The following is a 27,868-nucleotide window of genomic DNA, read 5'->3' on the forward strand; positions in this document are numbered from 1 at the left end:
ATATTTTTGCAGTAATATAGTTTGAAGAGGAGGCGTGAATTTGGTTGATGATGCGAAGGAGGGAATTTAGCGGGACCCCGAGAGAATTTAGCACAAAAAAGAAAATAAAATAGAAGAAAAGGGCAAAAGCGTCAAAAGGAGAATTTGAGGGTTGAATCTCTTGGCTTCAGCGTCGTTGGAAGAAGCACCAACCCAAGTAGCGTTTGCGCCCAAGAGAGAGAGAGAGAGATATTCATTGATTTGTTGATTCGCGTTTAAAAGCAATTGGTTGAAAGAGAAGAAGAAGAAGAGGAAGCGATCGCATGAAAAATTGAAGGATGAAGGGATGGGACGGGATTCAATCTTCTTTATCTTCTCGATCAAATTCCACGTTGGCCAATCAAGCTTCCTCTCGAACGGTTCGACTCGGCCGGGTTCAGCCTCAGGCTCCGACTCACCGCACCATCTTCTGCAACGATCGCGAGGCTAATCTTCCTATCCGATTCAAGGTCCAACCGTTTCCCTCTCCGATTTCGTTTTCTTGTTTCGTTTCGTGTTTCTGTTTTGTGGTTGGTTGATGCTTTTGTCTGATTGTGTAGTGGTTGAGGATGTTTTTTCAGTGTTTGTTTGAGTGAGTTTCTTGATTGTGGTTAGTGATAGGGTAATTGCTGTTCTGTTAATGTTTAGTTTGGACAAATATTGAGGGTTGGTTCAGCTTGAGCTTTGGTGAGTTGATGTTTCTGTGGATTAGACAAGTGAGTTTTGTTTGATCTTTGAAATGGTTTTAGGAGTTTATCCGTGTAAGTATTTTTTGTACTTCGAAACTCTCAGATTAACTTATACTTTGATTTTACGGGATCTATTCCACGAAAGAAGAGAGTCTAATAAAACCTTTGGGGTTTGCTTGAGGATGCCTATTCAGTCATTAAGAGTCAGTGAAATGAAATACATCTACGTGGACGTTTGAACATTTCAAATTGCAATCAAATAGAATCACGAGAAACAGAAACCGGATTACATGGTCTTGGTATTTTACTTTTCTTTGAAGGAGATTTTTAGTTGAATGTTTCGATTATGAGGTGATGTAAGGTTCGTGTGGGTGCATCCTTTATTTTCAAGTTCTTACGAAGAGTAAATTACTTTTTAAGTTTATTCTCAAGTAAATTTGTCTTATTAGACAATATAAATTTGTCAATGACAATGTCAGAGAGCAAGTTGTGGTAGATCTTACTGTAAAATTGAAATGATGGTACGACTTTGCCTTAGGTGGTTTGAGCATGTAGAGAAGACCTGTGGAAGTCCAGGTAAAGAAACAGATCAAATGAAGGTTATCCCTATTTCTAGAAGCTTACTATGAGTGAAGCAATTAAGACGGACTTAGAGGTCAATGTTCATTTATAGACATGATTTGAAGTTAAACTTTATGGCGTCTTTTGATTCATGTATTTAATTCCCCCAAAGTTGTCATCGTGATGTGTGCTACAATGGCCCTATCCTGTTGCATCACGACTATATACTGCTCCATTGAAGCCATCACATCACAAATTGTAATCGTGCTTGGAGTGGTGCAATGCAGCCACATTCGTGGCATTTACAGGCACTGCCTTTGGTTTATGGTTGAAAACCCTAGTCTGCTCCTACAATACTATGTTATCTAAGGTTTATCTGGGGATAATTTTGTGATTTTGCTTTGCTTATTTGGGGTTTGTAATTGAAGCCCTATTGTAAAGCAATCGTGTGCCCTTGTGTTTCTGAAGCATGACCCATTATTCTTTGGTGCAGTGTTGTAGTTTATGATGTTTTAAGCACCTTCCTGATGTTTCTGGCCTTGCTTTATACTATGGCATTGCTTTTGATATTTTGTTCTGATGTTTTTATTTGGTTATCTCTCTCTCACTGTTCCCTGCTCTCTCTTAGAGATTGTTCTACTCTTTTATTTTATATTCAGAGTCTATTTTCTTCTTCCCTTTTCTTTCTCTCATGCCCACAATTTCAAAATACTCTAGCCAACTGGGAGCGTAAGCTGCTAGCTTATGTTCTTCGCTAACTTTATTGCTGCTGGTTAGATCCAACCCTCTTGTTTGCAACCTTCTCTTGGCTTGGCTGTTTTCTTGATATGTTGTTTTTCTAGTTTGGTAGTCAGATTTATTTGCTTTGCTCCTCTCCATCAGATGTTGTTTGAAAACCTTATCTTTGTCCCAGATGAAGTCTGGTTCTATCTATAGTCTGAAAATGGTTAGTTATAGAAAATGCAAATTATTTTAATTATTTGTTGATTTTATGCATAAGCTAATTTTAACTTCTATAAATTATTTATGCATAAGCAAATTTTAACTTCTAGCAAAACTTATTTCATTTTTCCTTATTCTTTTGTTGTTAAAAGTGTTTATTTTTCTTGAAAGAATTTGGTTTTCATGGGAAAGGGCTTAAAATTGGGATTTTACCTTGTCGGGAAGTGTGAAACGAACTCAACAATAGAACATTTTATAACAAACTGAATTGTATTGATTCTTCACTATTGAAATAAGAAGCTTACAAGAGTATTTATGGGTAACTGCTTCCAACAAGAGATATAGCCATGGTTGTCAAACTTGTGAGTCAACTCGTTGACTTGTCCGAGTTCACGTTTCCACACACCGTTAGTGAGTTAACTCGGTAGTAAACTTGGTTTTTGATTAAACTCGGCAGACTCGGAGTGAACTCAGTTAAACTCGATTAAACTCGCAAGTCTGTTCCGAGTTGGCGCGTTCGGTTGGGTTTTTGTTTTAACCCAAAATGGTGTGTTTAGAGGGGGTTCACATTTCGTTTTGGTTTCATGTTTGTTTTGGTGTTGTTGGATCTTCTCTGGAGTGTGGAGGTCGTGCGTCTTCTCTGAACAAGTGCGACGGTGGTGACGATCGAGCGGAGCAGGTCGCGCTGTGGTGGCGATTGCGTAGAGGAGGTCGCGCGGTGGTGGCGATTGCGTAGAGGAGGTCGCACGGTGGTGGGTCGTGCGATTGTGCAGTTGCAGTGGTTGCGGTGGTGCCGTTCAACATATAAGAGAGATGGGTAGTGCTGGAATTAGGGTTGCATTGTTTTGTGGTGTGATTTAGGGAATTAGGGCTTTGTTTTTTTTATTGGGCTGCACTAAATTGGGTTTCTTTTACTTAATTGAAGTGCAGATTTTTTGTTTGGAGTACTCTCTGTTTTTTCTTTGTTTTTCAATTGGGAAAACTTGATGTAAATATTTTTTTTTCATATGAAGCTACGAGTTTACGGAGCTCCACGAGTCTACCTAGACTCTCGAGTTTGACAACCTTGGATATAGCATACAAAACAGTAGTAGCTAACAACTCTAACAAAGTACACACAAAATTTTTGTACCCTCTTTCAAACTCTAGGAGAAGATTTTTCAGAAGAAAAACTCTTCACATTTAGTTTGCCTCTAAGAAAAGAAAAACAAGCTGAAGATGAGGGCTTGATCAGCACATCTGCCCACTATTTAAGAGCTGGAATATGATAGATGAAATGCTGCTTGGTCATAATCTTTTCCTGCACAAAGAAAACATAAATCTCCATTTGTTTAGGGTCACATTTAGTGCGGGATTGTGAAACGCGGGATTATAAGTAATAGACAACACTTTGATTATCATAAAGAAGAACCAAAGTAGTAAATGAAACATGCAATTTAGTGAGCAAAATAGAAATCCATGTTAATTTAGTAGAAGTTTAAGCCAAACTTTTGTTCTCAGCCTCAATACTAGAACAAACAGTAGCTCTCTGCTTGTGGGACCACCAATATATTAAATTAGGACCAAGAAATATGGCTGCTTTGGAGGTAGATCATCTATCATCAATATTAGACACCCAATCAGCATTATAAAAGGCTTTCAGTGACAAAGGTTGTGCAATTGACCCAGGCTGAAAATGTATCCCTTGGAATAAAGTACCTTTAAGATATTGTAGTATGTTTTAACCAAAACACATTGAGAGTCTAGTAGTTTGGCCATAGATTGACAAACGTTTACAACAACCTGATTTCTTGTCTAGTAAGAGTGGCATATTGCAAAACACCTATCACTGAACGATATAAATTAGGATTTAAAAATAAACCCCAAGCTTGGATAATTTGCAATTTGAAACCATAGGGGAAGAAATGGAATGAGCTTTTGTCATGTGTTTTGTGAAGCAAGTATCATGTATATTTGCTTTGACTGATAAGAACAGATTGATCAAGTAAATATTTAATTTCAAAGCCAAGAAAAAGTAATCTAGATGACCAAGTTGTTTAAGATAAAAAGTTGCTTGAGATTTTGTTTGAAGACCAAAGTATTTATGAATCTTCTCCCAAACCTCTAGCAGTGATTTGAGACAAAACCAACTTAGGGGGAGTAGATTGAAGCCAAACAAGGAAGTCAGTGCTTTGCCTATTTAATTGATCAATATGATGTTAAATTGATTCTATTTTCTGTTATTTTGTAATTTCTACTGTCATGTGCATAAATTAAGAATATATTTATTTTCTTTTTATATTATAATGTATATTTCACATACCCAGATTTAGTAATTTTGATTAGTTAATATTCAATGTGACAGGGGAATTCTATATCAACTACCAAATATAACTTCTTCACCTTTTTGCCAAAAGGATTATTTGAGCAGGTAAGTTATTCTAAGCTTCTGATTTTAGAGAGCATGTCAAATGCAATTGATTTCCAGTGTTCAAACAATGAGACCTTTCTTTCCTACACGAGTTGTTAGTTGCATTTTCTGGAAACTATATTCTTTAGTATTTTCTGAAAGTATATATTGTGACTCTTTTTTAGATGACACGTTTTGGCAAATATGATTTATTACATTTATAAAAGATCACTTTTTACATCTTTTTTTATACATTCGTTTTTTTTTAATAAACTGATAGGTACCAAAAGACAACAAGACCAAAACTGAAAATTCACTGTTAAAGATTTGATCTGTTTCAATGTAATACAAGATCTGATAAAAAGGAATCTGCAGATAAAATTACAATGGAAAAATATAATACTGGACAAAGAGTGCCTGACCCTTGAAAATCCTTGTCCACTTTTTTCCTCCCTTTTATGGCAGTTTCCCATTACCCTCTAATGAGAACAAAATCTTCAACCCCCATCTTTTTTCTTTACTATATTCACTGGACTAGAGTATGGGCTAGCGTTTGGTTTATTATTTTGTGGCCCCCTCTCTTGCAAGTTGATCATATGATCAAGCTCCCTCTTTGGAGGTAATCAGCTAGGTGCCTAAAAACGTCTTCGTAATCTGCTAGAACAACCTAGTCTGGTTGCAGAGGGGTTGACTTAATTGCAGCTGCTTGACTAGTACCCCATTCCATCATTTGGTAGAGCCTTCCATGCTGTCTTCCAAGAAGTCTGAGTTTTCCGCAGAAGGAATGGATCCCCTTTTATGACCTTCTTACCTCTTTCTATCCATTTTCAGACTGAGATTTATGAAAATTCACTGTATTATAACTAAATTCAGATATTTTGCAAAGTGATACAAGATCTGTTGAAAGGAAAACTGCGGACTAAAATACAACAGGGTAAATATAATACTGGACTGTTAAACCGTGCCTATTTTGTCCTGAAAATCCTTGTCCACTTTTTCTCTCCCTTTCTGACTGTGTCCCACCTTATATATCCATTACCCACGATCCCACTCTCTCATAACCAACCTATTTATATATTCTACACCATTAACGAAGGGGAGTCTCTTTGTAATTGTTTTTTGGTGTACACATTTTCTTACAAATTTACTTTTTATGGTTTCATAATTGTTTTCCATCACGATAACTATTTTAATAATTCAATTTTTAATTGTAGTAACTGCTTTTTATAATCATAATAAATGTGGACACACAGGCATGATAGTGCTTGTATGTCCATGAGTATCTGATTATAGGCGTTCTTTCTCTCCTCATCTTCCGTAGAATATTCCTCTTTTTTTGAATATAATATTTACCAAATTTCCTTTCTATTTGGACCTCAGACAGATTTATATTTTGGGTCTTATCTTGAACACTTAATATGTCTGGTTGGTTATGTTTAGATTGATGTTTTTGTCTTGAGGGTACCAACCTCAAGACTTGTAATGTAAGGCATTCTTTACACTGCTGCTGATTATGTTTTTAAGTCATTATTTTTCCTCGTACATCAGCTTTCTTGCCATTAGTGTTCTGTTACAAATTCATATGGCTGGAATCAAATTTCTTTTTTTGATTTATTTGCTCACACAGAAAAAATGAGATGGTTCTTGTGCTCTACAATATGTGTGAAAGGAACATCTGCTGAAATCAATATGCCATTATTTTGTAAATTTGTATATTATTGACTGATGTTAAATGGCGTTTGTAAGTGTATATCCTTTGTCACATTATCAATCTTTTTACGTTATTTGAAGATGGAAATTCTTGTTTGTCCTGCAGTTCAGACGGGTGGCTAATCTCTATTTTCTTACAATCTCAATTTTGTCAACTACACCTATTAGGTATGTAACTGCTAGTCAACCTAACAGTGAGAAGGTTATTTTGCAACTTGTGAGTAGGGTTGAGATAAGTGAACTATGTACACAATGTAGTGGGACAGTTCTATCTCAGTATTTTTTCATGAAAAATTATCTTCAGTTGTTGGCTATTTGTATGGTGAAGTTGGTAGTAGCTCTTTAATACTTTGGTACCTTTAGTATTTGTGTGAATAAGATATACTATGGCTGCATTGGATCCTAATCTTCCTCATAGGTCTTGATTTGGGAATTTATATTTCGTTCTGCATGCGTGTTGTTGATAGGACAGTGAAGAGTTTAGGATTTAATGGGCTGTGTTCAGGATTTTCTTTGGTTAATTCATTGTCGAAACTGGTGCATTGAAGGTTCAAGGCATTGGATATTATAAGGGTCCAATTTGTGGCTATTATAAAGTTGTGATTCGAAGAATACCTGTGAGGTTGGGGAAAATTAAGCAAGAAACAGCTAGTGTTTTGGTCCTTTAGTTTTATTTTTTCTCATTAATGAAATATTCTATGCATTGCTTGAGTTTTTTGATTGACAAAGTAAATTAAGTTGGAATTATTGAAATGCTCTATGCAAGATATATTTTATGTCTTTTCTAACAAAGAAAGGAATTATATTTGGTTGGTATGTAATTTCCCATTCAATATATTGTTCTAAGGACGTCTTTATTCATACATCATAACAAAACAAACAAGAGAAGATGGAAATAAATGGTATTTGGGGTAAGAAAAAAATCTGGAATTCAATAGGAACATTAATAACTATCATAGACAACAAAGTTACAGTTTATAGCCACTTTCAAGAAGCAAACCTTCAAAGGGAGCCGGTCTACTAGATTTAGATTGACTGCCTTAATAGCCTGGCTTTGTTAGTGCAAGTCCTACTCTTAGAGTAATTGACTTATTATCGAATTCTATAAAAATTGCTAGACTTACTATTATAATGAACTTATAATGAAATTGGTATGATATCATTTATCCTGTTTTTTCTTGGATTCTTCATTATAATTGTACTTTCCTGCCTTGTATTAATCTATAACAACATTTTATGGTGATATCCTTGTTTGATCTCCACTTTTACTTGGACTCCTTTGCTCCTCAACTGCTAAGCAAAATGTATTTTTGGAAGAACTCAGAATTATTTTTCCCCTGGACTGATTTTGAACCCCCTCCCTCCCCCTGCTAGTTATTTTGAAGTTTGTTATCAGTAGTATGTACTCCATTCATGCCGAATGCTTTTAATATATACTTTTTGCCTAATTTTATATTTCATTAAAAAGAAGTTAGACCTAGTCTAATTTTGAATTTTCTGTTGTTGTAGTCCTGTGTCTCCAATAACTAATGTGCTTCCTCTGTCTCTGGTACTCCTTGTCTCTCTTATCAAGGAAGCTTTTGAGGATTGGGTAAGAATATTTTCTTGCTCTCATTAGTTAATTGCTCTTTTAACTCATTTTACTTGAGCTCTTTAGGTTTAGGGGATTATCATTTCGTCTTCCAGACAGAAATTTTATAGAAAATTCTGGCAGGGGATGTTATAGAAAAATGTTGAATATATATTTTGTTTGAGTGTAGAAATAAACATTTTATCATAGTATGTGCTTTCAAGTTCGTTAATTACTATACATATTTTTTTTAAAGAAAGTGGTTATTATGACCTCCTCATTTTATCTTATTTTTATCTCGTGTTGGAATCCTTAATTGGAAATTGTCCAGACTTTCTCACAGATTAGATTATGCCAATAGATTTGTGTATTCGACTTAATAATTACTTTTTCCCCTTTTAAATTGTGTATAACAGAAGCGTTTTCAAAATGACATGTCCATAAACAATAATACTATAGATGTTCTGCAAGATCAAAAGTGGGAAACGATACCCTGGAAGAAGTTGCAGGTTGGAGACATTGTGATGGTGAGTGTGCTATGCATTTATGTGCTATTTTATTTTGACATGTCTATATTTTGAACTAGTGCTTACAAGGTATTGAAGTAAAAACAGACCAGTAAGCTCTGGATACCATATTAAAGTAAAAACTGAGAGATTAAAAGAACTAAGTATATTGATATGTTTAAAATGAACAACCTGAGTGAGCTTCTGTTTGCAGCGACGTATATATACACAGAAGCTTAGTGAACAAACTGAAACCATAATATGCACCTATAGAGACAGCTGTCACCAGCTATAGTACAGCTAATGACACTTAATAACAGTCAAAGTAAAAAATATAATAAGAGAAGATAAAACTCTGAGTTATACACTCACTCAAGGAAGGATGTCTACAATGGTAATTGATTGTGTTTAAAATTCCGTATGATGGTTTGTTATCATCATAATAAATATAAAATATACTGTCAACCAACTAATCCCCTAATCATGGAATATAATCAAATCTGCTAATTATGTAATTAAAACTTTACAAGGAAATATTATTTGCAGCATAAATCAAGGGATTTTGACACCCACCTTCAAGTTGGTGAGTGGATGTCATCCATTCCCAATTTGCCCAACAATAGACTGAAATGTAGCACCACTTAGCCCTTTTGTCAATACATTTGCAAGTTGATTTCTAAAGGATACAAATGGTGTATATACCCCATTATCCAATTTCTTCTTTATGAAGTGTTTGTCTACTTCAACCTGCTTGCTTAGTTCTATTGTATCATGTTGACTGAAGTATGCACAATATTTATTGCTGAGTTGTTATCACAATACTATCTCAGACTTTTTTGAATCAATCTTGAAGACTTCTAAAATTATCTTTAATCATAGTATTTCACAAATCCCTAAGGCCATGGGTCTAAACTCTGCCTTTGGACTTGATCTTGCCACAACATTTTGTTTCTTGCTCCTTCAAGTGACTAAATTTCTTCCAAAGAAAAGTGCAATATCCAGAGATAGATCTTTTGTTGTCTATAGAACTTGCATAGTTAGCATCTAGGTAGTCTCCTAAGATCATCTCATTCCTCCTTGTAAATAAAATTCCTTTTCTAGGAGTTCCTTTCAAGTACTGTAGAATGTGATAAAACAACTCTTAGATCAGTCTCTTTTGAATTATGCATGAACTGACTTGCAACACCTAAAACATAGGCAATGTTGGGCCCCTAGTTTGAGACAAGTGGATCAATTTCCCGACCAGCCTATGATAAGATTGTCTATCCACACCTACATCTTCAATTGATTCACTAAGTTTGTGATTATGTTCAATAGGTGTCTCTGCTAGTTTGCTTCCTAATTTAGCAGTTTCAGCCAATAAAGGCAACATCTTTGTTAGGAGATGAAAATACCATGATGGGATTAAGCCACTTCAATGCCCAAAAATAATTCAACCTGCCTAACTTCTTAATTTCAAATTTTGTCATCAAACATTTTTTAAGGCTTCCTTTCTTGCCTAATCATTTCCAGTTACATCCTTATGAGATTTTTATTGTCCCATTGATCCCATAGGAGGTAGGTTAATGGCTAAAGTACTTCTTGTATTGAGATGGACAATCCTCTTCCCTTGAATATAGCTTTTGACTTTGAATTAGGCCTAATTTACCTTTTATTTTAATCAATGAAATTCTTTCTTATCATGTAGATTCATTTCTTATCGATGAATTAGGCCTAAGTTTCCTACTTCAATCTTATCGATATCTGATAACAGAAAATATCAGGGACCCCAAAAATCGTTTATGAAATTATAACGGAACCATAATGGGTTAAGGCGGGAGCGTTGCGTTCAAAAGAAATACAATATATACATATACATAAAAATAATTTAAAAAAATATAGAAATATAATTGTAATGCAAAACTAATGAAAGAGACAATCATAAGTAATAGTTATATTGTGTCTATAAATTCAAATAAAAGATCAAATAAAAAAACCACAAATTTCAAGTTCAAAACTTAAAATAGCAACAAAACATAAAAAGTTATCCAATGCGGCATATCCCTAATCCTCTTCCTCTTTCGATAAACTCTAGTCAAAGTTAAGTAATTTTTCAAACATAGAATGAGAGCTTTCATGCAATTCATTCTCAACCTCAATTTGAATGTTCTCTTTCCACCTCCTTATTGGGGTTGAAGTTTCACCTAGACCTTTCTTAGAAACATGGGAAGATCCAATAACAACAATACCACCACTTGGTGGTTGCTTTCTATTATTGGTTGTACCCAACTTGAAGCTGGTGCATATAAATTGTATGTACCCAACTTGTTACAAATATAATCAATCTTAGGCCCTCGTAAGGATTTAGTAAAAATATCTGCTAATTGATCATTTGAATTAACAAACTCAGTCTTGATATCTCCCGATACAATTTTCTCTCAAATAAAATGACAATTAATATCAATATGTTTGGTCCTTTCATGAAAAAGTGACCTCTCCAAATTGCAATTATTTAAGTTACTGTTTAAGCCAAATAAACTCGCAAGTAGCTGAGGCCATAACTCTATATTCTGCTTCTTCACTGGATTTCACCAATGGAAATACATTATCCGTAAGTTAATCTTCTATCATATGGAGATCCTGCCCAATCAGCATCTGAATAACAAACAACTTTAGTATGGTTATTAGGACCATATAACAAACCTTTTCAAGCAGAGCCTTCAATGTATTTCAGTATATGAATTATTGCATTCCAATGGTCTTCACATATGGAGTTAAGAAATTGACTCACTACATTGATCGCAAAAGAAATACCAGGATGAGTAACAATAGGATAGTTCAATTTTCCAATTAATCTTCTGTACTTCTCAGGATCTAATAGATACTCCCACTGATTGGGTGGAAGTTTGACATTGGAATCCATGGGTGTATCAACAAATTTCGAATTCATCAACCCAGTTTCCTCCAAAATGTCCAATGCATATTTTCTTTGAGAGATAACAATACTAGTATTGGATTGTGTTACCTCAATCCCCAAGAAATATCTAAGTTTGCCAAGATCTTTAGTCTGAAAGTATTGACAAAGGCGTTGCTTTACTTGTGAGATGCCACGGTGAACATTGCTTGTAAGAACAATGTCATCAACATATACTACGAGATAGGTACACCCCAATACTCGAGTGACATTAAAAAACTGAATGATTTGCTTCACTGCGAGTCATACTAAACTGTTGAACAACATTGCTAAATTTTCCAAACCAAGCTCTAGGAGACTGCTTGAGACCATATAAGGATTTGCGGATGCGACAAAGTTGATAGGTTGCTCTCCGTATAAATTTCTTTCTTCAAATCCTCTTTAAGAAAGGCATTTTTAACATCTAGTTGTTAAAGAGGCCATTGTTGAAGAGCGACCATGGCTATGAATAAGCAAATAGAAGCCATCTTTGCCACCAGAGATTAAGTATCACCATTGTCTGAACCAAAAATTTGGGTATACCCTTGGCCACAAGGTGAGCTTTGAGACGATTAATAGTACCATTTGGACCAACTTTGATAGCAAAACTTCACCTGCAACACAACAGATTTCCTTGAAGGTAGAGGAATGAGTTCCCAAGTTCCATTATTCTGAAGTGCATTCATTTCATCAAGCACAACCTAACACCAACTAGGATGGGCTAAGGCATCACCTACAAGTTTTCGAATGGATACAAAAGAAATTGACGAAAGACAGGTATAAAAAGGTTGAGATAGTCTATGGTAACTCAAATTAGTGTAATGTGGAGAGAAATTACAGGTAGAAAGTATACCTTTATGGATAACAATGGGAAAACCAGGTTTAACTGTTGGAGCCGGAGGGGGTGGAGATGTTGGCACTAGAAGAGAGTCATCTGATGGACGATGGAAAGTTTGATGCTGTCTGAGGCAAGGAGTGGAGAGGGTCACGAAGAAATGAAATAGAATGAGGAATTTTGTTATGTAAGAGTCAAGATGGCATGTGATTAATGAGACAATATGCACTAAGAACAACTTCACCCAAAAAACACTGAGGAACCTCACCACAAATTAAAAGAGTACAAATTGTTTCAAGAAAATATCTATTCTTGTGCTCATTCACCCCATTTATAAACATATGAAGTTTGATGAAGAATACCATGAGAAACCATAAAATTTTTAGAAGAATGAGAAAGATACTCATGCCCATTATCACTGCGTAAAATTTGAATAGAAGTTTCAAATTAATTTTTAATTTCATTGTAAAAGTTTTGTAATATAGAAAATAACTTAGAACGATTTTTCACTAAAAACACCCAAGTACATCTTGAATAATCATGTTGTGAGACATAATTTGACTTTGTCCCCAAATGTCAAAGTGAGCTAAGGCAAAAGGGGATGAAGCATGTTGTGAGACACTACTAGGAAAATAACTACGAATGTGTTTCCCTCACTGACACGATTCACACGTTAAACTTGATAAATTAGACAAACTTGGAACAACCTATTGCATTTTAGCAGGACTAGGATGACCCAACCAGTGTTATCGATATCGGATAACAGATCATATTGGAGACCCCATAAATCCTTTATAAAGTTATAACATAAATCATAACGGGTTATGGCGGAGGATGTTGTGGCAGAGATAAAAAGATGTGCTGTGGATTGCAATAAGTATAATGTTTTAATTGGGCCTAACATAGGCTCAAAAAACCCTAATTTTAAGTAGGTTTTGAACTTTTAATTAGGTTTAAGAGTTGATGCAACCTTGTTGGAATTAGAGTTTTAGGGTTTTATTAGTTAAAAGTTGGAATGGGCCAAACTTATTAGGATTTTTAAAAAATTAAGTTTAAAAAATGTGCCCAAAATAGAAGCCTAATTGTGATGTGTATGAAAATAGTTATAATGTGTTAAATGGACCCAACCCAAAAAGCCTAATTTTAAGTAAGTTAAGATTTTTTAATTAGGGTTTTATCAGGTTAAAGTTGAAATGGGCCTTTGCCCCAAACTTAAGTTTCTTAAAAATTAGGTTTAGGTCATGCGCCACAGCTTCTTCCTTCTCGCAGCGTCGTCGCAATTCCTTCGTCTTCATGCTTCGTCGTCGTCACAGCGTGCGTCGCCGCCACCGTCACCGCCACCGTCTCTTTCTCTGCTTTTTTGGATATTTTCGCTTTTCATTACCACTCCGAGACGCCAAAAGCAGCCGCCATGGAAAATCCGCATTGCCTCCGCCTTGTTGTGGCGGTGGTAAGAAAATCCGCCACCGCCTTCTGCCATGGCGCCGCCATAATTGAAAATTGATGACACTAGACCCAACTGAGCATAAATGAGAGGTGGAGATTCCGTAATTGTACCAACATGAGCAGAGATTTGTAGGTGATAAAGCCCATGAGACTCAAATCCGGTGCCAATTATCTATCCCAAACTCTAGTTCTGTAAATAAACAAAATCCTTGGGGAAAGAAATAATACAATCAAGGGAATGAGTGAGATGACTAATGGATAATAAGTTAAATGGAAACCTAACATTATCAATAGATAAAGAAGGAAAAAGGTTAATGTTACCATCACCATGCGATGAGACCTTAGATCCACTGGCCATGATAATCGAAGGTGAATAACTCATAGTAGACAAGGAAGAGAAAAATGATTTATTACCACTAATGTGATCGGTGACACCTGAGTCTAAAACCCAAGGGCCAAAGGAAGTAGAATGAGTGAGACTCGCAAAAGATGTATCTCTTACCATATGAAAAATTCATTGAAAATAGAATGTTGTCCTGATTTATGAGATGAAGGAGGACCCACAATAGACGTTTGGGAGGGAGCAATTTGGACAAGAGGCATAGTGACAACGGAAGAAACCGAAGATTACAAGGGCACATCCAGTCGTTGGCCAAATGGCGACAACAGTGACGACTGCGGCGTCTTCGAAGAAGTTCTGGCGACAACTCCAACGAAGTTCCGGTAGTGGCTTCGGCAAGACTTCAACAACACTGAGGAAGTGGTGGGTCGGTGACTGGGAAACACTGGTGAACTATGTGTGCACCAAAACAATTTGACCCTAATCCTATGCACTAGGTACCATATTAAAATAATTAAAAAAAAGAAATAGAATAAATCCCTTCTCTATGTTAAACACATAGAGTTATGTTTATACAAAAGAAAAATATACAGAAAATATGGACTAAGCCCATTACCTAGAAATATCTGACAATATCTATAATTTCTAACTATATCTAATAATATCTAATACATACAATACAATCTATTTGTAAATTCCAAATCATATTATATTTCTAGGTTAGAATAATAGAACTCTAGGTTCAAAAAGTGACTCGCCGCATGCAAGGGTGATGAAGTTGGCATGTCCAATGATTGTAAATACATCATTGTATTTACTTTCATTGTTATTGAATGACTTCATTATTGTTTCTTGACTTTCTCATTGCTTCATATATATAGCACATAACTAGATTAATTTCCCCATCCACTAGGCTAAGTACTTGATTAGGAGGAGCCATGCCTTTGAGAGTAAATACGACATGATTCCAAAATGAAGGCATAAGAACAATTTTTGTAGCTTCCCTCCCCTTATCTTCCTTAGACAACTTGTTCTTGCTTCATTCATCTGAAGTGAACATCTTTCTCCAATTTCCCATCTCTTGATGCAACCTTTGTAATGATAAATAAGAGGTAGCAAACCTTGTAACCCTTGTCTTACCAATTACCTCTTATTTGTTAATGGTCTCAACAAATTCAAGGAAGTAGAGTGGCTATAGATGAAGCCAACAAGAGTAGATCCTCTTTGAATTGTTTTCTTAACCAAAGAAAGTTTCCGATGTCTTCAAGCATCAAATCTAAACAATGGACAACACAAGGAGTCCAATAAAAATGATCTCTTTTCTCTTCCAATAGTTTACTATCCAACACATAATTGCATCCATTATTTGTGATAACTTAAAAAACATTTTCTTCTCCAATCTTCCCCACAAGGATATCAAGCATCTCAAATATCTTTTTCCCTGTCTTCACAAATTTAGAACCACCAATGGACGAATTTAGAACCACCAATGGACGTGACAAACATTGTCCATGCAAGGGAGCTCACCATAAAGTCAATCATACATGCTGCTTTCAACTAGTCCATGCATCTAACATAATAGAACAACCATGTTTGCTCCATTACAATCTATGATCTTTCAACAACTTTTAAGTATAGTCAACCTCCTTGTTGAGAAGTGAGACTCTAATTTCATGATAAGTACGAGCTGGCAAATTAGGTCCAAAAGCACCTATAGCATCAGTCATGTCTTGAAAACTCTTCAATCTTACAAGGTTGAATGACAAGCCTGCTTGGTACCAAAATCGAGCAATATATTGATGAACTATGCCTGTAAAATCTTGTATCATGCTTCTTTGATATTTGCTTGCGTTAGTTTTCTATTTTTCTCTTTGTTACAGCAATTGGATTTCTATAAAACATCTATTGGTCCTTTTTTTCCAGCACTATTTGTTCCTTTTTAATTACTAGCTGTGAATTTTTTTAACTTCATCTTCACTCATTATTATCATAAGCCACAACACTTAATACAGGATTGATGGAGGGGTTGACTATTTTGTTTTTTAAAATAATTTCCAAATCTCTTATCTCAGTTCCAAAGTATATACCTGGTTGAGATGGGTCTTTTATTTCTCTGTTGTGTACTATTTTTATGGTTTTTATATTTGTGAGCTGCTGAATTATATTTCTAGAGTTTTCTATATTATTAGAAAGATGAGCAGGCAAATCATAAATTCTTGTTACTGATCTATTTTCCTTTGCCATTATATGATTTTAATTGTTAACTGTAAGTTTGGTTTTCAGGTGTGTGTGATACAGGATCCATGGGTCCAGAGCTGATTGTTTGATGTCATTGTGGGTATGACAATTTATGTACAATACTTACTATAAGTTATACTCTTTTGCAGGTTAAACAGGATGGTTTCTTTCCTGCAGATCTGCTTTTCTTGGCAAGCACTAATTCAGATGGTGTCTGCTACATTGAGGTTTATTATTTATATTTTTTTGGATCTGGTAGTTTTTTCTCAATGCTCTTTAAACAGAATTTCACGTCAATTAACATTGGGTTTGAGTGGCAGACTGCTAACTTGGATGGGGAAACCAATTTGAAGATTAGGAAAGCATTGGAAAAGACTTGGGATTATGTTACTCCAGATAAGGCATCCGAGTTTAAAGGTTTGCATTTTTTTTTATTGCTTTATCTACATATTATAATTGTATACAGTTCTTGTAACGTTTATTTATTTTGGTTAACAGTTATCAGTTATTTTTGCATTAGTGCATTTGGTTGTTTAAGTTCTAGGAAACATGATGACAACATTTCAGGCATTTTTTTTTAGTTTTAAGCTTAGAATATAATAAATTTTGTGCATTATCATAATTTTGGTTCATCTATCTGCGTAATGAGAATTAGGATTAACATTTACTCATTCCATTGTCTTTTTGTTATTATGAACTACAGAAATGTAAATCATGTTTTCAATTGGCTTTCTTTTCCGTGTATGGGAGTTTAGTTGGTGAAATTGTGTATTATTAGTATCACTTGAAAATGCCCTTACTGTGGATTTTTTTGTTTTGCTCCAAATTTCTTGTTTTTCTACATTCTCTGAAAGTTGCTTTCCAACTGTGTATATTCGGATAACATTCATTATTCTCCAGCATTAGATCCGCTGATGATTCAGGAGTAAAAGTATTGTATAATTGAGTAATTAATCATGTTGTATAATCTTCAGCTGTTTTAGTAAAATAATAATCTATTTATAAAATAAGCTTGTTATTTGGATGGTGCTTTTATGAATCTGAAAAAATTTAGTTTATGATTGTTTTTTCAACAGTTTATATTTCTTTCAGCTTCATGCATACTCTTGGATAAAAGCAGATTTTTTACACCCTAATGAAACTATCTTTAGCAAACATACCCAAACAGCAAAACAGACTTTGATTATAATCGATTGTACATATAATTGATTAATAATCTAATTTATACAGTTGTCCCAAATACATCCTAAGAGAGCATGTTTAGGAAAGCCTTTTTTTCCTTCAATAAGTTGTTCTTATAAAAAATAAGCTGGATGTTTGGAATTCAAATGGAATTTAGTAAACACGATTTTTTTTTTCTGAAACTTGTAGCTTATGATTATTTTCAAACAGATTTCTCCCATTTCAGCTTCATACATACACTTTTTTTTTATGTAAAAGCTGATACTTTTTGTTGCATTCAAACAAAATTATTTTAAAATCACTTTTTAGCAAACTCATTCAAACTAAATCTGATTGTTTTTATAATCGATTATTGAAATAATCTAATTTTGGCAGTTGTCTCAACACACTCTAAACTTATGTTCAGAGTATAGAGTTTTATTAAAATAATCTGATAAATTGATGTACTTTATGTGGTTAACTGTTCCTCAACTGATTGAATGTTTTTTTTTTAAAATCTAAATTCTTAGTCTGTAATTGGTCTTCACAGAACATTTTATGGCTCTTTGAAACGATTGTCTTTAATTTAATATGTTTAGGGTAGGGAATATTATTTTGAAGTTTGTGCAAGACTTATTTATTACCAGGTTTATGAATGTCAATTCCAATCGTTATGCTAAATTTTATTTCTTGCTAATTTTTTCAAGTTCTGACAAGTTTTCAAACTATTGCAGGTGAAATTCAATGTGAACAACCAAACAATTCATTGTATACCTTTACTGGAAATCTAATAAGCCAAAAGCAAACATTGCCTCTCAGTCCAAATCAAATTTTGTTGCGGGTATGTTGCTCTTCCCCATCTGTTTTTTATCTGCTGAACTGTGTTTATTCATAAACCTAGAGTGCATTTTTAGTTGGATTGGTTTGTATTTGGATTGAGACAGAGAGAAGGGAAGTTGAGAGAATATTTTGTACTTCTGATAAGGGTCTATTGTACAGTGGAAGCTTCTGCTTACATTTATAAGGCAGAGGCTTTGGATCCTAACAGCTGCCTTCTGTGATAATTATTATTTATAACTGTCTTACAACAGAATTACAAATAAGAGTGAGCTGATAGAAACTGAAAATAACTAGTCTAAAACACTATATGCTCTGTACCGTATGCTTATATTTTGTTTACCTAGTTTGTGAAACTTACATTGACTTGGAGCATCTTGACTTTTCAGGGTTGCAGTCTGAGGAATACAGAGTATATTGTTGGGGTTGTTGTATTTACAGGACATGAAACAAAGGTTCGCTGTATAAAATGATGCCTAATGATAAACTAATAATACCTCTCTCAATATCACGACCTTGGTCTTGGTTTTTTCTAAAGATGTTTGATATGCTAGTGACGAATTGATTGTTAAAATGTTGCTAGAGACAAACTGATATTGTTTTTGCACTTGTTATGTATTCATAATTATAATTATCATTAGAATCTCAAATATCTAACTGATATAATTCCAAACAATTATCCTTGGGGTCTAGATATATGGCAAAAGAAGAAAATAACTGATAATAAGTTTTATTTAGATGACTATGAAATGATTTATTTGTTTTTGGAAAATAACACCTCAGTTGTTTTTGTTCTCATCTCAATTAAGATGCTTGATTTAGTCAATTAATAAATGTGAAGAGTTTGTATGTTTCAAAATTAATTTGTTTCACACTTTCCCGTTTTCAAATTTTTGTATAGGAAAAATTGAATTTCCAGTTTTTTTACATCCTTTCCTTCACAAAATATTGAAAAAGCAAACAAAATGGAGACAAGGCAAGGCAACATTTTTTGTCACGATTATATACGGAAAATGAAAAGAGCTAACCAAATGCCCTCCTCTAAAATGAAGACAAGGCAACACATTTTTTCACAATTATATTCTTTCATTTCCTATGCAAATTTTGAATGCAGGAAATTGGATAAAAACAAGGTGAATTGAAAGTGGAAAACTAGAAACAAACCCTCAGTAAATGAAAATGTAAACAAAAACAAACCAAACACGCATTAAGGATGTTATATAATATATATATATATATATATATATATATATATATATAATTGGGACTGAGTATCTTTAACTAGTTTTAAGTTTTTGAGTTAAGTGGTGTGCCGCTTAACTTTGATCTAATTGTTGAATGCTTAATTAGGAGTTATTATGTATAAGGGTTGGAACACCCCTAAAGTGTTTCTTTTAAATTCTATTAATTCATTGCTGATAAAAAAAAAAGGATGTTATATAACAATGACGTATGGGTTTATTTCACTTTCTGTGCCATTCGTTTCTGGAAGTATAAATTAACTGTCTTAATATTTTCCTTTGGATTTTCTACGTTGATTGTTTATGGATAGTATTTCTCTGATGTTTGAGAAACATTGCAGGTGATGATGAATACAATGAATGTTCCTTCCAAAAGAAGTACATTAGAGAGAAAGCTTGACAAACTCATACTAACTTTATTTGCAACTCTCTTCATGATGTGTTTCATTGGAGCCATAGGCAGGTAAGTTGAACAATTGAGTTTGGCTGGACCCTTTAATCTGTTGCTAAGCCTTACTGGGCTTTAATGTTCATGTGCACTGTTAGTATGAGAATAGGATTCTTACTGGGCTTTAATGTTCAAGTACACTGGTAGTATGAGAATAGGATTGATTTTATTTAAACTTGCATTAGATTTAGTGTATTTATTACCATATCAATATTGGTGTTCTGATTGGCGCTACATGTCCCTTGAGCTTTGCATAAGATTATGTGTATAGAGTTTTATTGAAATAATGTAAATTCTGAGATAATTCTAATAAAAGAAAACAATGATTAATAAAAATATTTATTACAGTTTGGGAAATTTAGGACTGTTTTCTTTGTTTTTTCAATTAAATCGCTATAGTATTTTGGAAAAATAAAACTGTGACAGGTATCCCTTATTGTGTAATAGTTTAGTTTATTTCTAAATGACTGTATTTGTTGAAACTGCAGTGCTATCTTCGTAAATAAAAAATATTTTTACTTGCATCTTGATTCATCAGAAGAGGGCTCGGCACAGTTCAACCCCAGAAATAGATTTTTGGTACTGTGAGCTTCCTCCATTAAGATAAATAGCCATCCTCTTTCTTTCTCTATTTCTCTGTTAAATTATTATTGTTAATTTTATGTTTTGTGTTGTCAGGTTTTTATCCTGACTATGTTTACCCTAATCACACTATACTCAACAATCATTCCCATTTCACTTTATGTGTCCATAGAGGTTTGTGTCTCACTCCTTTATGCCCTATAAATGCCAATGTTTTGATTCTAAAGAGAAAATGTAATTTATTTTTGCCAGATGATAAAATTTATTCAATCAACTCAATTTATCAACAAGGACTTGTCCATGTACCATGCTGAAACAAATACACCGGCATTAGCCAGAACATCAAATTTGAATGAAGAACTTGGTCAGGTAAGTGGCTGCCTAATGTTTTTGCTTGAATGAACTGATAGGTTAGAAAGTAAGTGAAAGAGTGTACAAACTATGCTCAAAATGGGAATGAAAAATAGTAAAAGAAACAAAAGAAATTGTAACTCCAACTTTTATTTTCTGATGAGTAGGTGGAATACGTTTTCTCTGATAAAACTGGAACTCTAACAAGAAATTTAATGGAGTTCTTCAAGTGTTCAATTGGAGGAGAGGTCTATGGAAATGGTGTGACTGAAATTGAGAGAGGATTAGCAGAGCGCAGTGGCATGAAGATTGAGGTAAAATATTTATGAATTTTGTAAAAGCAGTTTATCTATGAGAAGGGGTTGCAGTTATACTGTATTTTCTCTACAGGAAAATACTTCTTCCAAAGCAGTGCACGAGAGAGGTTTTAATTTTGATGATGCTAGGCTTATGAGAGGAGCTTGGAGGAATGAGCCTAATCCAGATGTTTGCAAGGTAAACATGACTCTCCTGATCCACAGTATGTTTCTTCTCTCAATTCATTTCTTGGTGTTTGCTTTATAAAGAGAAACAAATATTTTCTGTACAAGTTTGAGTGATTAATCCTACAAGCAGAATGGATTTATTTACATTCCAGAGTATTACAAAGATAGTTAATGCCAAACAATTTACAAGAGAACAATTAAGATACCATTACTTAATGATACATTGAACCTGTCTATCAGTTTAGCGCTTGAGTTGCTTTCTTTTACTTCATGGTCATGCCATGTATTGTACAAGGTTTTTTTATGTTATGTAAAACAAAGTAATATTACCTTATTTATTGCTACTAGGAATTCTTCAGATGCCTTGCTATATGCCATACTGTACTGCCAGAGGGTGATGAGTCCCCTGAAAAGATCAGATATCAAGCTGCATCACCTGATGAGGCTGCTTTGGTTATTGCTGCAAAACACTTTGGTTTCTTTTTCTACAGGTTCGATGCTCAAACTTCTTAATTATGTTCTATTTATCTGCACAAGCATCTGGCCATCTATCTAGGGGCTGGGCTGGAACATGGTTAAGTATTGAACCTCCAACATTAACTATGACCCTTTCTTAAAGAATCAGAGTTTTGCCAATTGAACTACAAAATTGTTGGTGGTACCCCCATCGTTAGGATGGAGATCTTGTGTCCAACTTTTCAAAAGAAATTTCCCTATTGACTAGATATGCATCTGCATGTCTTTTGAGTTGCAGTTATGAAATAATGTCAGCAAAGAGGCTTCAAATTCTTGTACTGTTATACTTCAGATAAGACATTGTTTGAAATGAGATCTTATTTGTACTATTTTAAAGGATTGGCTATAAAAATCGTATAATCCTTTTACTTCTTATTGTTTAACTGACCCAATAGAAGCAGAATCAGAGTGAGAAAAGCAAGTAAAGCTACAAATGAGCCTTTAGACTCATGCTGGTTGGCTTGCTGTTGAGAAAATTGTGGCATCGCTAATTGCTCATTAATGCTAGGTTATGAACAAAATAAGATTTGCTTGCATCTATAAGTGTGTAGCAAACATAGCTTGATGGGAACAGTGCATGAATGTTGATGCCAGCTCTCAGTGAAAATATTGATATACTATGGTCTTTTGCTTAAGAAGCTATGAAAGAAGACTTGTTACAGAGTGAGTACATTGAGCACCAAGAGACAGTTTGGACGCTGAATCTGCATCCCTTTAGTAGGGGAAAATGATTGAAAAAAGTAATAAAGAACTACATAGAATTAGAGGTTTTCTTTTGGTTAAGTTGAAGTTCCCTGAACATCTTTGCATGATTTATCGTATCATCTAACTTTCTTAATGTCTTGTTTATAATTTTGAAAGGTCATACGCTTGGAACATATTAGGGGAAGAGAGAATGTGTATTGATCTTAAAATGTAAATACTCCAATACAATAGTCCAGAGCAAGCTACTTTTAGATAATTTAACAGCAAGTGAACTGCATTCGGTTAGGTATGCAGATAGATCATTCTAGAAGATATTAAAAGGTGCAATTAGCTGGAAGTAGACGAACTCTATACTCTAATAGCACAGATTAGGTTGTATGTAAAAGGAAAGCTTCATAGTTGGACTTTGTATAGTGTTCATCTGCTATTAATCGATAGTGGGCATACATGATAACATATAATTCCGAGTAGGTAGAGGGCATGTGATACTAAGTACTGATATACGTAGTTTTGGAATGTAAGAGAGGTTCTTATGTACATCAGGTTTCTTGTGTACTGCTGTAAATTGGTAGGCATATATGATAACATATTATTTGGAGTAGGTGGAGGGAATGTGTGCTACTGAGTACTGATAATTAGTTTTGAATATAAAAGAGGTTCTTGTGTACATCAGGTTTTCTGTTGAATTTGTGTACTGTATATCTAGGAAATGTAGTTAGTTTGACCGATACTGCATTGTGGGACTCAAATTTGTCAGTGTTACACACCTTCCTGTTTAGTTATTTTTCTGCTAAACAAACTGAATAATTCAATTTGCACAATATGCTAACACCAATTATGTATGTAATGAATCTGAATTTTATGCTTGTTATTGAAGAAATGAAATGAAGATTCCACATGATATTTTACATTTTTCTATTAGATTTATTTTTGTCAGAGAGTACATCTTAACTTGTTTAATCCCTGTAGGCCTCACTTTTTTAAAAATAGTAAAATTTCTACTTTCATTAAAGACAAATGTGGGTATTTCTATCTTATCCTCTGAAGTCTGGGATACAGATCAACTGTTATCTGATAAGCAAAGTTGGCAACATGAGTGCATGATTCCAATATTTCTATTGTTGCTTCTGCTATTGATTTTTTAATGGAACTGTTACATTTTAGGTTATTTCAGTTTGAGTTAATGTGAATACTTTGGTTCTTTGTCAGACGCACACCTACAATGATATATGTTCGTGAATCTCATGTTGAGAAAATGGGCAAAATTCAAGACATGTGTTATGAGATTTTAAATGTGCTTGAGTTTAATAGGTAACTTTCATCCCTATCGGTATAATTATAGTTTAAGGTTTTAAGTTTTAACATTTTCTGCTGAACATATCTGTAATCTTTTTTTCCACTAATAGTACAAGGAAGCGTCAGTCTGTTGTATGCCGTTATCCTGATGGAAGGCTTGTACTATACTGTAAGGTAATCGGAACTAGTCTGCTTCCCCACAATACTAAAAATTTGCTTAAATTTGGCTAAGATGACATCTTCCATGGAACTTCCTCTTCACAGGGTGCTGATACTGTAATCTATGAGAGAATGGCTGATAGTAGTAATAATATCAAGAAAGTCACCAGGGAGCATTTGGAACAATTTGGATCTGCTGGACTACGCACATTATGCCTAGCCTACAAAGAATTGCATCCTGATGTTTATGAAAGCTGGAATGAGAAGTTTATCCAGGCCAAGTCATCTCTAAATGATCGTGAAAAGAAATTGGATGAGGTTCAGTTTATGCTATTATCATTGGAAGCTCTTATGTGCATATTTAGCATCAAGCAATTTATATTTTTACAGTATATTATCTCAATAAGTAGCAATGTTATTAAATAACTGTTATGGCACTTACATAAAACCCCAAAAAAAAAAATTGAATCCTAACCCTAAGCTCTGGAGACCATGTTAAGAAGTGAAGAAAATAATTATAGGATTGAACATAGGGGTGTTTATTTATAGATGAAAATAATAACAGAATGAATAACATCATACCAAAATATTATTAACTATGGGCTAAGCCTGTTACATTCAACATATAACAACTATTGATTATATGCTTAAAAAACGATTCAATAATAACATTGCTTGAAATGAGAATTAAAGCTATTTACTAAATCCCTTATTCACAAAAGTTGAGTGCAGAGCACTTTTTCTGTGGTCTAGGAGTTGGGTACATGAGGATTGGAGCATCCCTCAAAATGCTCCAATTAATTTATTTATTCTTTGCTGATAAAAGAGAATTATTATATTCTTACTGATGCTTCTTGAAATGATTCAGGTGGCAGAACTCATTGAAAATGATCTCATTTTAATTGGTAGCACAGCCATAGAAGACAAACTTCAAGAGGGTGTACCTGCTTGCATAGAGACTCTTCAAAGATCTGGTATTAAAATTTGGGTTCTTACTGGGGACAAGATTGAAACAGCTATAAACATAGCCTATGGTGAGACTCTTTAGAAGTAGACCAGTATTTTTTTTTCTACTTGTGCTTTTGTTAATCTGAGTTATCATTTTATATGATGCTTCCACCCTCTTGTTGCAGCATGCAACTTGATAAACAATGAAATGAAGCAATATGTGATTAGTTCAGAAACTGATGCAATTAGAGAAGTTGAAGACAGGGTACTGGCCCTTTATGTACCATGTTTTGTCTATAGTTCATAGTGTTTTTTACTGGAATAATTACATTGTTTTGTAACTTATTTAGGGTGACCAAGTGGAAATTGCACGGTTTATCAAAGAAGAAGTGAAAAAAGAGCTGAAGAGATGCCTTCAGGAAGCACAAAACTATTTTCACTCCTCATCTGGGCCAAAATTAGCACTTGTAATTGATGGAAAATGTCTAATGTATGCATTGGATCCAAGTTTAAGAGTGATGCTGCTGAACATAAGTTTGAATTGTCATTCTGTTGTTTGCTGTCGAGTTTCTCCTTTACAGAAAGCACAGGTAAAGCTTATATTGTATCAATAACTTATTCTTTGACTTATTTCTGTAATTCTTATTAATCTTGATATGTAGAGAGTAAGTTGTCGGGGAAGCTAATTTTTTATTTAAATTTTGGCTTAGTGAGTAGGAGAGCTTAAAGTAACTGCCTAGTGGAATTTGAGAGTTGTTTAGCTTATGAAATTTTTTCCATTATTTGTTCGCTATGCCTCCTTACAGGTCACGAGTATGGTTAAGAAAGGTGCACAAAAAATAACACTTAGTATTGGTGATGGAGCCAATGATGTTAGCATGATTCAAGCTGCTCATGTTGGTGTTGGCATAAGTGGGTTGGAGGGTATGCAAGCAGTGATGGCCAGCGATTTTGCCATTGCACAGTTTCGATACCTTGCAGACTTGCTTCTTGTTCATGGCAGATGGTCGTATTTGCGAATTTGCAAGGTATTGTGTTTTCTAAACTGCAATGTATGCTCTCGTTATACTTTTTTTTTTAATGTTGTAACACTTGAAAATTGACTATTGCAGGTTGTCATATACTTCTTTTACAAGAATCTCACCTTCACTCTTACTCAGTTCTGGTTCACGTTTCAAACTGGGTTTTCTGGTCAGAGATTCTATGATGATTGGTTTCAGTCATTATATAATGTTATCTTCACAGCACTACCTGTAATCATTGTTGGATTATTTGACAAGGTGGAATATTCTTTCTAAAAGTCTTGTGCAGTTGTGCTTCACTTTTCATGTTTGCTGTTTTTCTTCAATGATGACATGTTCTAATTAGTTGCTTGTGCCTTTGCCAGGATGTCAGTTCATCTCTATCCAAGAAGTATCCTGAACTATACATGGAAGGAATAAGAAATGTTTTCTTTAAATGGAAAGTTGTGGCAATATGGGCATTCTTTTCTATATACCAGTCTCTAGTATTCTTCTATTTTGTGAGTACAACAAACTTAAGTGCTAAAAACTCAGCAGGCAAGATATTTGGATTATGGGATGTTAGTACAATGGCCTTCACTTGTGTTGTAATAACCGTCAACTTGCGACTGCTTATGATTTGTAATTCCATCACTAGATGGCACTATATTAGTGTTGGTGGAAGTATATTGGCCTGGTTTATTTTTATTTTTATATATTCAGGGATTAGCACTCCTTATGATCGTCAGGTGAATTCCCTCTCTACACTGGGTGTATTAAAAAAGAAACTTAGGAAATTTCCTTGACCCATTAAAAACTCTGTTAACTAGAGTTATGTTTCATTTTCTGCAGGAAAATATTTATTTTGTCATATATGTCTTGATGACTACGTTCTACTTCTACGTCATGCTAATTCTAGTTCCCGTTGCTGCACTTTTCTGCGATTTTGTTTACCAAGGGTAAGGTTCTGATTTGAAGAAGTTTTGCATTTTTTCCGGGCATTCATTAGTTTAGTTGCAGAACTTTTAAGATCTTTAAAGAGTGATAAATATCAAAGTCAAGATATGCTCTGGAGTTTCAATTGCTAATGCAGGAAAGGAGTCTGGGTTTCTTGAGATAATAATATTTTATAATGTTCATTTGATAAAAGTGGCTGCTGTAGCATCCATTCTCATGCTAGCTCAATATTTTTGCATTACAATCCAATGGAAACAGTCTTTTTATGGATAGGTGAACATAATGAATTTAGTATCCTATGTTGCATGTGAGGCAGATAGCTATGGAGCATGTGATAAACTGGACATTTAAAAAATTGGGGACCACTTTATTTATTCCTGCAGCTTTGTTAATTTTTTATTCATTTGGTTACAGGGTTCAAAGATGGTTCTTCCCCTATGATTATCAGATTATTCAAGAAATGCACAGAGATGAGGTAGATAACACAGGTAGGGCACAGTTGTTGGAGATAGGGAACCAGCTTACGCCAGCTGAGGCAAGGAGTTATGCAATATCTCAACTCCCGCGTGAGATATCAAAGCACACCGGGTTCGCTTTTGATTCACCTGGGTACGAATCCTTTTTTGCCGCACAGCTTGGTGTATATGCCCCACCCAAGGCATGGGATGTTGCAAGACGAGCCAGCATGAGATCGCGGCCCAAGATTGGGCATCACAAGTAATTTGGAGTAGGATGCTTGTACATTACTTAGTTTCGGTTTTCCACCTTGAGAGCCAGCCTAGGAATTGTGTAAAATTAGAATGTGCCATATTAAGTATAGTCATTTTCATTTAGGATATATTCTGTTTCTTTTGTTTTTTCTTGGGTGGGGGATTAGAGCAGTTTTCAGGTTTCGTCATATGTACATTCCAGGATATTCAGCATTAGTATACTCAATTTTGTGAAATTTACAGATTCTGCCATTCTTTTAGTTGATTCCTGGAGTTAAGTTCTTTTCTTTGGTTT

At 34.4% G+C, this 27,868-nt stretch overlaps 1 protein-coding gene and 1 pseudogene across 3 annotated transcripts; one reads left to right on the top strand and one right to left on the bottom strand.

Moving 5' to 3' along the window:
- Nucleotides 1-27,838, top strand: ALA3 (aminophospholipid ATPase 3). 3 transcript variants are annotated; one of them, XM_068606854.2, is made up of 27 exons: nucleotides 1-488; nucleotides 4,555-4,620; nucleotides 6,416-6,477; nucleotides 7,819-7,900; nucleotides 8,296-8,406; nucleotides 16,326-16,403; nucleotides 16,497-16,593; nucleotides 18,072-18,178; nucleotides 18,564-18,629; nucleotides 19,757-19,878; nucleotides 20,352-20,442; nucleotides 20,542-20,619; nucleotides 20,698-20,814; nucleotides 20,964-21,110; nucleotides 21,187-21,291; nucleotides 21,630-21,772; nucleotides 23,712-23,813; nucleotides 23,909-23,972; nucleotides 24,063-24,275; nucleotides 24,826-24,991; nucleotides 25,091-25,170; nucleotides 25,256-25,495; nucleotides 25,712-25,933; nucleotides 26,018-26,185; nucleotides 26,293-26,655; nucleotides 26,759-26,865; nucleotides 27,278-27,838. In XM_068606854.2, the coding sequence occupies exons 1-27, from the start codon at nucleotides 318-320 to the stop codon at nucleotides 27,582-27,584; spliced, it is 3,675 nt and encodes a 1,224-aa protein (XP_068462955.2). In that variant the 5' UTR covers nucleotides 1-317; the 3' UTR covers nucleotides 27,585-27,838. The 3 variants fall into 3 exon arrangements, with proteins under 3 accessions (XP_068462955.2, XP_090156306.1, XP_090156307.1); XM_090300180.1 differs by lacking the exons at nucleotides 1-488; nucleotides 4,555-4,620; nucleotides 6,416-6,477; ... (1 more) ...; nucleotides 8,296-8,406; nucleotides 16,326-16,403 and having other exon boundaries at nucleotides 16,512-16,593; nucleotides 21,641-21,772; XM_090300181.1 differs by lacking the exons at nucleotides 1-488; nucleotides 4,555-4,620; nucleotides 6,416-6,477; ... (5 more) ...; nucleotides 18,564-18,629; nucleotides 19,757-19,878 and having other exon boundaries at nucleotides 20,402-20,442; nucleotides 23,909-23,967.
- On the bottom strand, nucleotides 10,970-15,665 carry LOC150028693 (uncharacterized; annotated as a pseudogene).
- Nucleotides 27,839-27,868: the final 30 nt, after the last annotated feature.

Source organism: Phaseolus vulgaris, chromosome 3, assembly GCF_051622355.1.
Source record: "Phaseolus vulgaris cultivar YP4 chromosome 3, ASM5162235v1, whole genome shotgun sequence".
Taxonomy (NCBI): Eukaryota; Viridiplantae; Streptophyta; class Magnoliopsida; order Fabales; family Fabaceae; genus Phaseolus; species Phaseolus vulgaris.

What these genes read in the sequence shown, in the direction of transcription:
- ALA3 (XM_068606854.2), top strand. Translation starts at nt 318, where the DNA reads ATGAAGGGATGGGACGGGATTCAATCTTCTTTATCTTCTCGATCAAAT. An exon ending in TGAATGAAGAACTTGGTCAG is followed by an intron (nt 20,815 to 20,963) that starts GTAAGTGGCTGC and finishes TCTGATGAGTAG; the next exon opens with GTGGAATACGTTTTCTCTGA. An exon ending in TTAGAGAAGTTGAAGACAGG is followed by an intron (nt 25,171 to 25,255) that starts GTACTGGCCCTT and finishes TAACTTATTTAG; the next exon opens with GGTGACCAAGTGGAAATTGC.